At 39.2% G+C, this 17526-nt stretch overlaps 1 protein-coding gene across 23 annotated transcripts in view; it reads left to right on the forward strand.

Moving 5' to 3' along the window:
• The window catches only part of MLLT10 (MLLT10 histone lysine methyltransferase DOT1L cofactor), a 232649-nt gene that overhangs the window by 128080 nt on the left and 87043 nt on the right, over positions 1-17526 (forward strand). For all 23 annotated transcript variants that reach the window (XM_043509429.1, XM_038390658.2, XM_043509425.1 and 20 more), the window contains 2 exons: positions 5579-5674; positions 17176-17431. In XM_043509429.1, coding sequence (XP_043365364.1) covers positions 5579-5674; positions 17176-17431 — 352 coding nt within the window. The remainder of the gene's footprint in view (positions 1-5578; positions 5675-17175; positions 17432-17526) is intronic.

Below are 17526 nucleotides of genomic sequence, written 5' to 3' on the forward strand. Positions count from 1 at the left end.
TCTGCTGGTTCTTATCACAAACTTATCTATGGTTGTTTCTGGATGATGGAGGTTTTTTTTCTTTTTGCAACAGGTGATACTGTGGCTATGTGACATACATGATGTGACTGAAACACTATCTTTGGCAGATAACTCTGAAACAATAGAAAATGATGACCTTGAAGGTGGATAGTCTTCAGAATCCTGTATGTTGAGGATGGATTCTCCTAAGTAAAATAAATCAATGCGGTTATTTAATTAGTATTACTATACTGCTCATTTAGTATTACTCTTTGCATTCACTGACACTCAGTACTACTTTAAAGGTGAAAATGTAAAAGGCAGATGTGCCTATTTTAGCTATTTATTTTTTAGCACAACTGCATCTAAAATGATAGTATCACAGAGTAACAGCTATATTTTTTGCTCAAACTGAGAATTCAGGATTAGCCCAGAAGGAAGACCAGCAGTCCTTAAAAAAGAAGTATGAAATAAAAAAGTTTACCAACCTGAAGATCCTGCATGTTCAGACATGTTTCTTTCATCGTCTTCGATTCAGCTTCCTCCTCATAATGTTGTTTCATTTGGGCAACCAGGCTTTGCATTTTTTTGTTGCACTGTTTGTATTTTGCATGCTTGCCTTACTGTCTTACGCACAGGTAGAGGAACTTCATTAAAATGTTCCCAAACTGGGTCTCTCGTATGACCTGCTGCCATTATAGGTTTTCCCTTCTAGTGAGAGAATGGTATGGTAGATCTCAAATCAGTGAAGGCTACACTTGGAAAGACCTCAAGACTTCTGGAATATGCTGCTCAAATAGTTTAACTTTTGTTTCTACTGTCTGTCCCTCCCTTCTCACATTTATCTCCAGACTTCTTGTCTTTGTCCAGATTTATTTCGCCCTAACAATTTTCTATTCATTGAACTTTTTGAAACTTTGCACTTGGAGGGCTAGTCTACAACGCTAGAGGGCTGCCGCGGCAGCACTTTAATGCAGCTTGTGTAGTCATGGCTCTCCCAGTGCTCTTAAAAAAAAAAAAATCACTTCCACAAGAGGTGTAGCTACCAGTGCTGGGAGCATGGTTCCCAGTGCTAGTGCACTGTTTACACTGGTTATTTACAGTGCTGAAACTTGCTGTGCTCATGGGGGTGTTTTTTCACACCCCCGAGCAAGAAAGTTGCAGCGCTGTGAATTGCCAGTGTAGACAAGCCCTTAGAGAGAGGTAAGGGATTGACTCTGTGTACACAAAATTGCAGAGGGACAGTAGGGTTGAGGTCTGTTATTTCTCACCTCATATATTATTGATTTATTTAAATACATTTTTGCTGTTAACAAGCATGTTATCTCTGGAAAGACACATCCACAGTTTGAGAACTGCAAAATTAAGCATCTCTGATGGTATCTTCTAGACTGAGCACTGAGTCCCATTGAGTAGATAGAAAGATTAACCTAAATAATCTATACAGAAGCCCCTGAAACCCCATAAGATTGGGTCCCTAATCCATGAACTATTGGAACTCATTTCCAAAACTTTTTTTAAACATTACATGAATATATTGTCTCATACTATAGAATTAGAATTTTTAATCCCTATTCCATGATGAAATATCTTTGAGCTATCATGTATCTTAATTAAAATGATCTTTACGTAGTTTTTTTCCTCAAAAGGCATTTTATCAAAAAAATTCGATTTAAATAAAAAAATCTAATTTTTTTTTTAAATTTATTTTTATCCACCTTGCTTTATTAGATTGGAGACAGTTGAACAAGTATATCTGGAGATTCAAGTATTATGTTATGATGGTGGTGGTATCCATTATCCTTTCCTTATCTGTTAGGACTGGCTTAGGCCTTTCAAGCTCAAATTACCATTGTTCTATCAGAGTTACAAGTATTTTTAGTTCTGTGTAAGAAACATTCATAGTTATAAAGTGCTGTCTTTTGGACAGCTCCTGGGTTTTTACAAAATATGGGGCAGTCAAGGCAGTTCATTTCAGAAATTTAGGAATCTCATAGATATCTGTAGTTGGATGGTAGGTCAGTTCAAACCCACGGCTTTCAAGGAGTTTGTCAGTCTCTGAAAGTAATCCTGTTTCAAGCTCTGGGTTTAAAGATAAACTTTGAGGACTTTTGGGGAGATGATGTTTCAGATAAATATATTAGAATTACAAGCAGTACTTTGGGTTCTGAAGTGTTTCCTTACACAAAATCGAGAGTTATGTAGCTAGATGTTAACTAACAGTACCATACTCATGTGCTACAGAAATAAGTGCTCATTCTCAGCCTTTGTATCAGACGGTGATGGGTCTTTGGAACTGCTGTGCATGTTATCAAATTCACAAGACTGATTTTCATCTGTTAGGGAAAAGTAATTTGCTTACAGACTTTTTGAGATTCCAGCATGGGAAGAGGAACAACAAAAATGGTCCTTGAAGACAGCAGTGGCACAGACTGTTCCGGAGAAGAGAATCATCTGTCCATAGATTTTTTTTTTTTTTTTTTTTTTTTTTTTTGCTACAAAAACTGTGTGTAAATGTCTACTTTTTCTTAAAGGACAGGAAAGGATACTGGCATATTGACAGATGGCTTTTTTTAGTACTGGAGTAATCATTTCCTGTTTGCATTTTGTGGTTCATTTTCTGTATGTTATGAGGAAGATAAGAGGAGACAAAGCTCACTTGCTTCTCATAGCTCTAGACTGGGCTTGTCACTTCTGGCATTTTGATCTCGTGCAACTTTTTTTGGAATTTTCAGTACTTCATCCTGAGCTTCCAGATCTTCTGCCCAGAAAAGAGGTCAGATTTGACAGTCAGGCCCAGAATCCTTTCATCAAAGGTCTAAATCTTGGAACTTCTGAATACAAGGTGTTCAGTGCTCCAAGAAGATGCAGGACATAATTTTAGAATCCAGGAAGGCGCCTACAAGGAAGCCAACGTTCCTTGAAATGGAAAAGATTCTCTGTGTGAATTATGGCCAATGGGTTGTCTACTTTACTAACATCGATTTCTGATATTTTTGATTTTGTTTTACTTACACATATCAACATTTTATTTCTTAGATTACACTGAGTAGTTTCTAGATCTGGGAGAATAAATGCTTTTTCAGGTTACTTGCAGTTCAGAAAAAAATTAGATTGATTTGAATCCAAAAATTTCAAAAAATGCAGCAAATCAAAAAAATCTGTTCTTAGATTAAATGAAACATGTTTTGTTTGACTTGAAATACATTTTTTTGCATAGTGGTTGTGGTGGTGACCTACTTTATAACGTTAGCATACCGATATAAAGCACTCACCTGGAATGTTGGAGACTCTTCTGCATAGTGTGGAGAAGGAATTTGAATATGCGCCCTAGCTGCTTGGCTGTGGATTATTCTGTGGAAGCATTTGCACTTCTTATATATAATTAAATAGTCATTGGAGCAGGGACTTAAACTTGAGTCTCCCACATCTTAGGAGAGTGAATTGTTACAGTACTATGAATAACAATAAATAGTCATTGGGCCAGAGAGAGAGAGTGTGAGTGAGTGACTCCATACTTTGGTGGTTAGGGCATTCATTTAGAACGTGGGAGAGCCAAATTCAAATCCCTATGCCACAACAAGTACAGAGGGGAACAGAACCCTGGTTCCAAGATCCCATGTGAGTGCTTTAACCACTGGGCTAACGATTAAGAGGGAGAGGCCACCGCCTCTGCTAATCCCCAAAAATATTTTGTCAGACCAAAACTATTGAGTGAATTTGTCTCAAATTCACATAGATTTGGACCAACCAATAAACTATTAAAGATATTGTCCAGTTCTAGTTATTTATGCTTTCCACTCTGAGGTTCCAGATTCCTCTGTCCTTAGACATTGTACAGAAGTTCTGAATAGAACATATCAAGCAGACAGAATATTTTTTTCCATTTCAGTGGCTTGAAATTAAAATGAAAGACAAATGGAAACAACCTTTTAACTGTTTGGGAGAGCAGTCTGTACTACCCACTTCTAATGTTACCTTTTGTTGCTATACTAGCTTCATGGGAACGATGGGGCGTGTGGGTGGTGGAGGGCTGAACAAACTACAGGCTTTTGTGGTTGTGGGCGCTGTTTATCCTGTGTTCCACAAAGACAAAATGGCTTTATGTTCTTTCCCTATATTTATGCTGAAGATGTTTTGGAATTCTGTTTTTCTTAAACCATATTCATTTCCTGGTGAGGCTAGGTAATATAAACATCATGTTAAGAGGGTGCTGAGTTATTTAGAGAAGATAAAACTTTTTAGAAAATCAGCCAAGTTATTTATAGTTTATGGGTGTAGAGTGGAGTTTTCTTTACTCATATTTTCAAAATGAGTTAGACTTTGCATGTAGACTTTTTCAATGAGTTGGTGACCCATTACTAGGGAAGTTTAAAAGCCCATTCAGCTAGTTCTAAAGCAGCTTTTATGGCATGCTTATTCTGTGGCAAATATGTGGAAACTGACTTTTGGAATTATATTTATATGTATTTACATGCACTGCTCCCTTGATATGACATCTGATTCTGACAGTGTTGCCATAAGAACAGTTCTACAGCCATTATTAAATAAGTATTTTGCTGTCCTGCTGGGGATTGTATAGCCACTTAATCTTCATGTGGATCTACATTGACAATTCTCAAAAGAAGAAAAAAGGTTACTTACCAGTAATGGCCTGAGTATAATGCCTTTGCAGATCCACAGTGCCCACCTTCCTTCTCTACTTTTTGAAGTAGTTTTTCTGAGTCTTTCAGTTAGCCAAAGGGAGTTGGGACCATGCATACCTTTTTTTGTAGCTTTGTGTCCAAACATTTGCTTCTGCGAAGGAGTGGTCAGACAAATGGTACTGCTCTACTGAGTATGGTACACGTGCACAAAAATCCCACAAATGTGAATCTGTAGAAGTAACATTTCAGAAGTAATTTTTCAGACTATTTTAAAAGGGAAATATTCTCTTTGCTCAGTTTAACATACTGAAAGTTCAGAATGATTTCCTCTCAGTATATGAACTAATCCCTTTATTTGAGATTGAAGTTTATTATAAATAACTGTGTAGTTTTCTGGAGGTGGCCGTCTTGGTAAAAGTGTCATTTGTGATACCTGTAGTAGAGCAAGCCTGAGATTTGTAAATTAGTTAATATTCTGCCTTACCACTGATTTATAGTAGCAACCCAATCAAAAATAAAATGTTCAGTATTAATACAATAATTCCGGTGGAAGTACAAGAACTTTGAAACAGAATGGATATCAATATAGTTTTTTAATTCAATTTTTCTGTAATGTGGTACTAGATCTTGATTTTTGGCAAGACCGTTTTATTTTAGTAACTGTAATAGATTCAGTAATGCTGATTGTAACTAATAAAGAATTTTGGCGTATGCTGCTTCTCAATGCAAACATTCCTATGGTTCTGCTGAAAAAAATGTGCGTAGTTTAATATTTGACATATTAGTCATATTTGACTTTCACAAGAATATAACTTTCATAGTCAAAATTTGTTTTTTACGTTTAAATAGAAAATTGTATTATGTATGTCATACATGGATTATGTTGAAGATGAACCTGAACTTGGGTTATATTTTGTTTTCATGTTTTTTAGAAATATAAAGAAAAAGACAAACATAAACAAAAATACAAGAAGCAATCTGAGTCTTCACCATCTTTGGTTCCGTCTCTTACTGTAACTACAGAGAAAGTAAGTTTTCTTTTTTCCCTCCTCTAAGGCTTAAGTTCAAATGAATTATTAAATTTGCATTTTGACACGTTTTTAGTAATGTAGAGTAGTAAACTGTCTGTGATATGAAGAAAGTCTGAGAATTTTATAATTGCATAATGGTTACTATATAGTGGCAATATAGACTTTAAGAAGTTGTACTTCTCTGTGATAATATTTGGTGAATTGAGAAATATGAAAAATTAAGTTATTCATACTCCATTGTAATATGCTCTTGGAGCATTTGCTAGACCATCACTGACACAAGAAGCATTCAAGTCAGTAATTGCAAACTACAACTCATGAGCACAATACACATCCACAACACATCACATGTCTTGAGTGTTAGCAATTTTTGCCTCTTAGCTGCCTGCTGCATTGAATCTTTGTTCTTGTTGTGGTGCTGACTAGACTCTAACTCAAGGGACCCGTGTGAAATGCGAAGTTGTAAAGAATATTTTTAAGAGGGACTATAAAGAACGACACACATTAGTGGTGCTGTTACAGGGGGACACGCAGTAGCTTGTAAATGATTTTTCCTTCCCCAGAGTTTGAATTCATTTTCTCCCATTCTTTTGGGATCTCAGGTTCTCAGTACTGTTTGACACATGATTCTGAAAAGAGATGGTTTGAGTTCATTAGTTCTTGGTACTCACCAGTATAATTGTGTTATCTTTCTATGGAAAGATGGCAAAACCTTGCACCCAGATCCTACCCTGTGGTAATCTGGTTGCATGTAAAAACGTGAAACTTCTGCTTTTCACTGTCTGAGGTTCCAGAGGCTGTAATCACCTTTTCAAGTAACTGTATAAGTTTTGGAGATCCATCACCAACAGAGCGGATGTTCTCAGTATGCTTGGACACTTTCATTTCTTCTCATCAAGATTAGGAACATTCATTTGAAATCTGCTCACTTTTACAGTTTCATAATCTAATTGGAACTTGGGTAATACAGTAAGCTTGCCTTTGGTCTGTTCCTCAAATGTCTTGTGAAGGGAAATGTTCCAAAGAAGCTCATTTGTGGTCTTGGAATGTACAGCCTTTTGTGGTCTTGGACTCATCCTTTTTTCAGCTATTGACTTCTGTTCTGTCCTGTCCTGTCCTGGCCCTGCATAGTATACTTGTACTTGCTAAATATAACAGACAATATTTGGCGATGGGCAATATTTGGATTGTGTTCTAACTCACCTGGCTGGAAATGGAAGGAGTAGTAGGAGAAGAAACTGCCTGTGACACTATTGTGATTTGATGTAGGACACAGAATTAGTTTACAGTATATAAAACGAAAATATTGAGAGCTTTGAACAAGATTTGGTACATTGGTCTGAGAATAGATTGGTATTCAAGAACTTCTGAGTTCTGACCTGCCTCATTTTTTTCCCAAGTCAAGTGGGGAAAAAAATCATCTACTTCACAAGGATGTTGTGGTAACACCTAATGTTCTAAGGTTCTTTTGAACATGAAAACATGAATATTTGTAAATGATGGTTATTCTACTTACACTGAGATCCCTGAGCAAGCCCTCTCTGACCAAGACAAAGCAGAGGAACTAGGGACCCCCCTGACTTTCCCACTGTTATGTGAGGGAGGAATCCGAGCAGCATCCATCTTCCAGAGTAGGGTCACAGACCTTAGAGGTGCCAAGACTTCCAGTTGAGACAGTAGCAGTATGTGTGGAATAGGGCCACAGCCAGGGCTCCCCAGTATACCTGTTTTCCCTCCTAAAACCTGGAAATTACATTTGCAACACATATTTTTCCCTTACTATTTAGGCTTTTGTCATAATCTTTAACAGGGTTTGACTTAAGGGGAAGGATTGGAGGTAATTGGGTGAAGGCAGGACAGGGAGGAAGCCAAAGTAAAGCATAATTTCACTGCTCAAAATCTTCATTAATGCAGAGATAAGGTTGACTGGCAGTGCCTCGAACCCTTCCAGAATGTCAAATGCACTTACACTTAAGCCTCTAAACACAGATAATATAAAGTTAAGCTGGAAAATAAAGTTAAGGTAATAGTGTCCCCAGCCCTTCCCTCTACAGAACCTTAACTCTGTCCCCCTTTGTAGTTGGCAGTTGGTAGTAGAAGAAAACCAAACCTGACCAATCCCTTTAAAAAATCTGCCATTTTCTGTGTTGTGTTCAATGTAATGGTATACCGTTGTTCTTCTTCAAACACTTCTGCTAACTCTCTCAGTGCTAGATGTTTCTCATAGCACTTTATTTCCTGGTTTTAGTGGTTTATGCGCGTTCTATGTTCTGGAAAAATATGGAGTGCACTGCTAGTCAAGTGCAACAAAGTTTTAGATAGTCCGTTTCCCTTGTATTTTGAGGAAGTGATGATAGTGAGAGGGCATGGTTGAGGGAAACCTGTAGGGAGGGGGGAGGATTGACGGGTCTTCCTCACCACCATTCAGCTACCAGGTCTCTTCTCCCCCTGTTCCCTCCATGGCACAAGTTCTGTTGGAGGGGTTATCGGAAGGAAGGAAAGAGGCAATTGGGTTGTGAGGGTATAGCTACCAAGTAGAGGCAGAGGTGAATGCCACGCTCCTTAATCTACTTTGGGGGCTAGTGTAAGGTGAAGGGCTCCTGTACCATAGGAGGATTGCAGAGATATGAAGAGGTCCATTCATCCCAAAGGCTGTGCTCTTCCCCTTTCCCAAAGTCTGTCTGAAACCCTGCTGTGGCACTTCAGTTTTCAAGACAATTTCCCTGTGCATGTGGGATTTAGAGTACTTTGATTGTAACAAATAGCTTTGTATTGGGGGAGCTATATCTGAGGAACTCCTTGACCAGTGACCCCAAATGCACACTACTTGCTCTGGCATAGCACTTTTCAAGACAATCTGAGTATCTCTGTGGATTTTAAAGCACTTTGAAATATCCACTCTTAAACAAAAGGCTCTCCTCTCAGGGCAAAACTTCCAAAAGTGGAGCCCCTGTGCAGCCTGTCACCCAAAGCAGATTGTGGGCGGAGAATGGTAGAGCGCACAGCAGACATTCTCAGAAATCTGTTGAGGACAGGATTCAAAATCACAGTTTTTGGGAGTTGCTCGTGTTCAATGTCTATGGCATGTTGCCCTGAGCTACCCAGTGACAGACAGCAGGTGTGCCTATAAACACACTTGCTCATTTCAGAGCAACATTCTTGCACTACATGTACAAATTGATGTCTCTCTCACCCAGGCTCAAGCCAATTTATAGAGCTAAATTAAACACTTAACTTTTTAAAAATTACTTCACCAAAGTGCTAGTATAGGTGCTGGATACTAGCTGAGTTCAGATCTAATCAGGTGATACCAGTTTGGGGTGGATCAGTGCAATATTTTGAGCCTCCAGTACGTACAAAAAATATAGGAACCCTAGAAAATGTTACTGTCAGGTTCTTTATTTCAGGATGCTGAATCTTAGGAGCCCCTGGGTTAAATGGCCCCAAATTTGGCCCAGTAACCCTACTCTTAGACCCCTATTAAGCATAGCAATCTTCAAAACAATTTGAGTGTGCTTGTGAATTGTAGAGCACTTAAAAAAAAAATCAACTGTTAAACAGTAAGCTTATCTCATCCTTAGGCAAAGTCAACACTAGAAACTTCTGCCAGTATAACAATGTTGGTTACGTTGGGGTGGAAGGATTTTTTGGCAACATTTTTATACCAGCAAAAGCCTGAGTGTGGACACAGTTATACTGGGGAAAAAGGTCTTTTCTAATGTATCTTATTTCGCTCAGGGAATTGGTATAAACTATATCAGCAGAAGCATTTTTTATATATAGCTATACCTACGAACCTTTCTAGGCGTATGTCTATACAGCAGTTAAACACTGTGTCTGGCCCGTGTCAGTCGACTTGGGCTCGTGGGACTTGGGCTGCAGGGCTGTAAAACTGCAGTGTAAATGTTCTGTCTTGCAGGATTTCCTGATATTTTACAGCTCCACAGCCTGGGCCCTGTGAGCTTGACTCAGCTGACACTGGCTAGTGGTGGATGCTTAATTGATGCATAGACATACCCTTGTTATTCCTGAGGGAATTCTGCACCAAAAAAATTGAAAATTATGTACACAATATTTTAAAATTCTGCAAATTTTATTTGTCAATAAATAAATGTGGCTCCAACATAGCAGTGGGGAGCACACACCATTGGCTGCATTGAGGTGGGAGATCCCCTTAAAGACCCCACCTCCCCCAGTACAGGGACTCAGCAGTGAGGCTGGACCTGACCCTGACATAATGCAAGGGGTGGGCCTGCCCCAGAAACATCCCAGGGTCCTGCCTCTCTGCGCCAGGTGCACCAGGTGTGGGTGGGCAGGCTCAGCCCAGGAGGATTCATGTGTGGAGGGGCTTAGTGTGGATCCAGGTGTGGGATGAGAGGTTTCTGTGTGGGGCAGTCTGGGTGTAGGTGGCTCTGTGCATCCAGATCTCCCACTGAGGATATGGGGAGGTGGGGCTTGGCAGGAGCGGTCTGGGGGGCTCAGTGAAGGGTGCAGCTGGTTGGGGATCAGTGGGATGGGGCTCTGGTTGTGGGGGGCTTGTTGGAGGGGTCCAGGTGTAGAGGGGTAGGGCTTGTCAGGGTGAGGGTTCGATGGGCCTGCTTAACGGGGGAGCCCGAGCTGCTGCCAAGGGGACACTGCCTGCCGGGCTCCCACGATTCCCCTATACCTTTTCTTCTCCATTCACCTCCCCCTGCCCTATTCCACCCCCCTTCCTTCCCTACTGCCTCTTCTCCCCATCCCCTCGATTCTCATTTCCTTCACCCCTCCTTACCCAGCCCCACTGCGGGCACTCACAGTTGCACAGAATAGAAAACAGGAAGGCTCCCAGCACACAAAAGGGGAGCATGACTGGCACTAGGACCCAGGAGGCATTCAGCTGCAGAGTCAGCAGAGCTGAGACTGCTTCCTTCAGCTGGGCAGCTCTGCGCTTGCACAACGAGGGGGGCAGTGGCATGTAACCCCGTGTACCCCCCCATGCCTCAACTCTGTTTGGAGGGGGCAATCTCCCGTCCCAAAAACTGCACGCATGATCCACCTTCTCTCCCCCCGCGCAGCTTCCCTGCCATTTTCTGCAAGGAAACACAGGAAATCTGCAGAATGGCATTTTCTGCGGGCACGCAGTCACACAGAATCCCCCCAGGAGTAGATTGTCCATGCTTAAAATGCTATGGAGTCACAGCTGCGTTGCTGTAGCGCCTCAGTGCATATACAGCCTATGCTGCTGGGAAGGATTCTCCCATCGGACGTAGGTAATCCATCTCCCATTGACCATCTACCACTGACCTAAGTCTACACAGGGACTTAGTTTTGCTTAACTACGCTGCACAGGGGTGTGCATTTTTCATACCCCTGAGTGACCTAGTTATGCTGACCTAATTTTTAGTGTAGACTGGGCCTTAGTGTAGATAAGATCTTAACTATTGTGGTGTTGCTACCACATTGTAGTAATCAATATCAGATTGTAATGAGTGTAAATCAAGAGGTGAATGTGTAATGGCCAGGAAATAGATTTTCAAAAAGAAGTTAACAATAAAACTGGAAAATTAAAAGTATAAAAGCAAAGATAAAAGATAAGCAAGGTTTAAAACAAAATAAATCTAGAAATAAGCAGAGTGAAAAATTAATAAGCAAGAATTAAAACAAAAACCAGAAAATAGGCCAGTGTAGGAAATGAAAGTAAGTAAAATAAATGAAGGGTTAAAACAGTTGTAAAAGTAAGGAGGCAGTGGCTGAAAACTTAAATACAGAAGCTTTTTTTTAAAAGAAATTGTATTGGCAAGAGTTATTAATAAAGTTATTGTTGTGCTGTACCAAGCATGTATGGACACATGGACTTTGACTTAAGGAGTTAAACATCTTTAAACAAACAAACAAAACTACCAACCCTGCACCTACTGCCTTTCATCCCAACATCTCTTGCCCACCCCCCAAACAAAACAAAACAAAACAAAAAACAAAACAAAAACCCATCAAACCCAGTTTGGAAAATTACTGGAATAAAAATTTGTGCCTGCCATTACCCTGTTCTCTTTGCCTGTTTCATTGGATCTCTTTCTAACACCCTTTGTTTATTTTTTTGTCCTTTAACAGTAAGCATGTTGGGTCTGGGTCTCTGTCTTTGGGCATATCTTCACAGCATAGTTAGGTCTAATTATAACTTGAATGTTACCCATAACTCGATTCCCATCCACCCACAAATTTCTGTAGCTAGAGTTAATTGGTGCTTTAAGATCCAGCTAGCTAGCCTGTGGGGGTGGGGTGGATGGAATCTCCAGTGACGCAGGTGCTTTGTAATGCAGTGGGGATGCAAAAAGAAAAGGAGTACTTGTGGCACCTTAGAGACTAACAAATTTATTAGAGCATAAGCTTTCGTGAGCTACAGCTCACTTCATCGGATGCATTTGGTGGAAAAAACAGAGGGGAGATTTATATACATACACAGAGAACATGAAACAATGGGTTTATCATACACACTGTAAGGAGAGTGATCACTTAAGATAAGCCATCACCAGCAGCAGGGGGGGGAAAGGAGGAAAACCTTTCATGGTGACAAGCAAGGTAGGCTAATTCCAGCAGTTAACAAGAATATCTGAGGAACAGTGGTGGGTGGGGTGGGGGAGAGAAATAACATGGGGAAATAGTTTTACTTTGTGTAATGACTCATCCATTCCCAGTCTCTATTCAAGCCTAAGTTAATTGTATCCAGTTTGCAAATTAATTCCAATTCAGCAGTCTCTCGTTGGAGTCTGCTTTTGAAGCTTTTTTGTTGAAGGATAGCCACTCTTAGGTCTGTAATCGAGTGACCAGAGAGATTGAAGTGTTCTCCAACTGGTTTTTGAATGTTATAATTCTTGACGTCTGATTTGTGTCCATTCATTCTTTTACGTAGAGACTGTCCAGTTTGGCCAATGTACATGGCAGAGGGGCATTGCTGGCACATGATGGCATATATCACATTGGTAGATGCGCAGGTGAACGAGCCTCTGATAGTGTGGCTGATGTGATTAGGCCCTCTGATGCTATCCCCTGAATAGATATGTGGACAGAGTTGGCAACGGGCTTTGTTGCAAGGATAGGTTCCTGGGTTAGTGGTTCTGTTGTGTGGTGTGTGGTTGCTGGTGAGTATTTGCTTCAGATTGGCGGGCTGTCTGTAAGCAAGGACTGGCCTGTCTCCCAAGATCTGTGAGAGTGATGGGTCATCCTTCAGGATAGGTTGTAGATCCTTGATGATGCGTTGGAGAGGTTTTAGTTGGGGGCTGAAGGTGATGGCTAGTGGCGTTCTGTTATTTTCTTTGTCGGGCCTGTCCTGTAGAAGGTGACTTCTGGGTACTCTTCTGGCTCTGTCAATCTGTTTCTTCACTTCAGCAGGTGGGTATTGTAGTTGTAGGAATGCATGATAGAGATCTTGCAGGTGTTTGTCTCTGTCTGAGGGGTTGGAGCAAATGCGGTTATATCGTAGCGCTTGGCTGTAGACAATGGATCGTGTGGTGTGCTGTGGATGAAAGCTGGAGGCATGTAGGTAGGAATAGCGGTCAGTAGGTTTCCGATATAGGGTGGTGTTTATGTGACCATCGCTTATTAGCACCGTAGTGTCCAGGAAGTGGATCTCTTGTGTGGACTGGTCCAGGCTGAGGTTGATGGTGGGATGGAAATTGTTGAAATCATGGTGGAATTCCTCAAGGGCTTCTTTTCCATGGGTCCAGATGATGAAGATGTCATCAATGTAGCGCAAGTAGAGTAGGAGCATTAGGGGACGAGAGCTGAGGAAGCGTTGTTCTAAGTCAGCCATAAAAATGTTGGCATGCTGTGGGGCCATGCGGGTACCCATCGCAGTGCCGCTGATTTGAAGGTATACATTGTCCCCAAATGTGAAATAGTGGGGATGCAGTATCTCAAGTTACAACATCTGGTCAGCAGCTAATCAAATCACTCTGTAGCTCGAGTGTTGTTTTGAAGTTTGGTTGGGCCTCTCACTCAAGCTAGGTTAACTCGAGGTGCAGTAACTCGAGTGCTCTATTTCAAGCTAATTGTGACAATGAAGACAAGACTCATGTGTTTGTCCAGCACAATGGGAATCCCATTCTCTTTGTGGCATTTAGGTGCTGCCTAATAGAATAACAGTTTGGAGCAGCTGTGGCTAAACAAGTATTTGTCAAGTGGGGTAGAGTCATTACAGATGAATGCAGTCTGTCATAACTAGAAGGTAGCATATGAATTTATATGCTACCTTCTTTTGCTTGCATTGTGCTAGTCCTGTGCTGCCATCCATTGTAGTTCTGACATTCTTATGGTGACTCATTCATTTGTTAGTTATGCATATTTATTTCTCTCACTACTAGATGACCTCCTGAGGTGTCTTCCAACCTTAATCTTCTATGATTCTATACTATTCAGAAAATCCTAAGTGAAATTTTTCTGCAGCTCTGAACTGAACCATGTTAGCAGTTTTGGAGAGCCCCACTTTGCCTACCTTTATTTAAAGTAATTAACCAGACTGGCATAAATTTAACTCCCATTCTTCTCTCCCAGAAACAATAACATCAGTTAAAACTTGTTGGATCTTTTGATCGGGATATATGCATAGTTTTTAATACAATTGGTTGCTTTGCAGATCTATTCCTATGACTTTGCAATTTGCGTGTTAGCATTGCGTTTCACTTAATAGTGTTGCATAGTGGGTTTTATTTTTATTTTTTTAGTTTATTGTACTACATATTATGGCTGTTTATTTGCTACAGTGACAAAAGAACAACAGCAAGCATTATGAGTGCATAGCTTTTTTCATATTTTGCTGCTTTTTCTGAGTCTAGCTAACATGAAGACAATATGATTTCTAGAATTTCAGACTTTAGGGGGATCAGAATATTACATAATATGTATGCTTAGAGTTGGAATGGAGCAAAATAGCAGCTTTAAACTTCCGGGTGACTCTAGTATCTTTTCCATTAAGTGGCATTGGGGAACTGACCAAACCTAATTTGATCCTCTAAGTGGGAGTTCTTATTATATTTCCATTTACAGTACCCTTGCCCGGTTTCCTCTCCCTCCCCCACTCAACACATGAGTGAAGAGTACCAATGTGTTTTCTTTACATGGCTTTTGACCTGTACTAGGTCGTATAGGTCACATGTGAGTGGGATGGAGAGCTTCAGGACCAGCCCAAGCTAATGGAAAAATGATTGAAAAATGAGCTGGGGTGGTTTCCCAATTGACCTGCCCAGCATGCAAACAGTTCATGTTTCCAAAGTAAGCCATGGAGTTTAATCAGCTTGAATCCTATTGGTCTATGCAAACGGGATTTCATTTCTTACTAAAATGACTTTGAGAGTCAGTTGGTAAACTTGTAGGTAATTTAAAAAAGTAGTACCCTGCTCTGTGCCATGGTTTACATTGTTTGCACTGAACTGTGAAAACTTGAAAAAAAATACAGTTAGAATGAAACAAATTAATGGAAATATATTGCTTCTGAAGAGGGTAGTTTTCTAAAATAAAAAAGAAATATTTCTGAACACTAATAACCTACTGATTGAAAGGTGGGCCCATTTTGCTCAGTGCAGCTTCCTGAAATCTCACATTTTGAGTAGCATACCCCAACTTGTAAAATCTGAATTGTATTGAAACAGCAGATAATTAACTTTTTTTGAGTTTCTGTCTGGTGGTAGTTGTATTAGTGAAAAGTGAGATTTTTCATGTCAGTTATATCAAAGCACAATGTGAAAGATGATAAAATAATGTTTATAGTACTATAGACCCAATTCAGGAAAGCATCCTTTTAGAGAATAGTATTAATGGGATTTAAGCAGCACATGTGTCAATGTTTTTTTTAAGTAGGGATGGATTTAAAGACATTTTAGTGCTGTCCTCAATCTCAGAGCCTGAATAATGATTAAAGAATCAGAAAGAAAAATGTACTGTTTAATACTGATATAAAATATTTACACAAAGATCTGTTAGTTTAACCAGTGTTTTGCATTCTGATTGGTAGAAAACCTCCTAAATGTTAATTAGTGTATTGTTTAATTGTCTGCTCAGTTTAGTAAAATATAACTGCTGAATAATGTCACTCCTTTTCCTCATATTTTTTCCATAGCATATTAAAATCCTTCATCTTTATTAATTTCTAAAGACTTTATGGAGTTAGTTAATATCATTATAATTGTATGTTTTCATTTTAGCATACATAAATTATATCACAAAAAAGCTTTTTTAAAAATATCACTACCAGCAAAAGGCCTCACAATACCTTAATAAAATAATCTATACAATATTAACTTATTCATAGAAATACCAGAGAAACTCAACATAAATATAGATATTGAATGGGAGCTTTGCCATTTATTTCAATGGAGTCAGAATTTCGTTCAGTTATCAAAATTGTTATAATTGACTACTATTCTAACATTTTTGCCAAAAATTACACAGCCAAGCTTAGAGTTGAATCATGTTATATTAACAATCCAACAATTTCTTCAAAGTAACTTCTACATCTGAATAATCGTTACTTAAACGCTCCTAATTTTGCCTAATAAGCATTTTTTCCAAACTCTTTTTTATTTCTTATAAAACTAATAGACCAGAAAATGTGTGATTATGACAATCAGTATAAATTCATATCTTAGTTACCAAAAAAATTAAATGACATCTTCTATTAACTTGTATGGAAAAACTGTGTGCATGTGTGTTTAATGTAATATTATTATAGTATGTGTATATATTAATATCAAACTATAAAATATAAATAACTTTTTTCAAAGTATTTCAAATCTCCCTTTTAATGTGATAGAATTCTTGTAACACATTTGCAGTTGAAAATAGTCTTGGCATTCTGGAAAGTAATCCAGAGACTCCCATCCAACCCCAAAATATAAACATTTTCTGTATCATTAAGCTGTTTTTTAGACCCATTCTTTCAAAGACTTACACTTATGTTTAACTTCATACACTTTGAGCAATCCCGCTGAGTACAGTGGGACTACTAACTGTATGAAATTAAGTACATATGCAATCTGCAGGATTGGTGCCATAATCATAAAACTGTAGGTTTTCTGATTATACAGCATGTTTCACAAGCTTGCTAAAGTTTCAGGAGAAATTGCCATTATTTTGATAAGTAGAGCTAGTAGTGTTACTATTTGCCTTTTGATAAATATAGTGGATATGTCAGCACGTACATTTCCACTAATTGCTGCAGTCTGATGCTTGCTAACTGAACTGATAGCTGGCAGTATATCTGATCAGAAAAATTACATATTAGTAACTGACTCTCTGTTCTTTGTTTTTATGGTGCTATCATAACATAATAAGATTAAACGTTTCAAAAAATTCTTAAAGTATACTACTAACTTGTGAAACTAAAAAGAAAGAATGTTAATGTTTTCTTTAACGTTAGGGTACTCGAATGTTTCTCTCCCACTAATTTTTTTTACTGGTTAATGTACAGTTTTTTTGTGGTCTAACTGTCTCTTTTTTAACTTATTTTCTCTTAATCGAAATGTTAGACTTACACAAGCACTAGCAACAATTCTATGCCAGGCTCCTTGAAACGGTTGGAAGATACCACAGCTCGATTTACAAATGCAAATTTCCAGGAAGTTTCTGCACATACTTCAAGTGGAAAAGATTCTTCAGAGGCTAGAGGGTCAGAGAGCAAAGGGAAGAAATCTGCAGGTCACAACTCAGGTCAGAGGGGAAGAAAGCCTGGTGGTGGAAGGAATCCAGGAACAACCGTGTCAGCTGCTAGTCCTTTTCAGCCAGGTATTAATAATAGCAATAATACTGTTTCCATGATGACCTATGAGTAAACAGGTAGATAGAAATCTTCCGTACTTGCATTTAAAAAATCATTTACC

Source organism: Dermochelys coriacea, chromosome 2, assembly GCF_009764565.3.
Source record: "Dermochelys coriacea isolate rDerCor1 chromosome 2, rDerCor1.pri.v4, whole genome shotgun sequence".
NCBI lineage: Eukaryota > Metazoa > Chordata > Testudines > Dermochelyidae > Dermochelys > Dermochelys coriacea.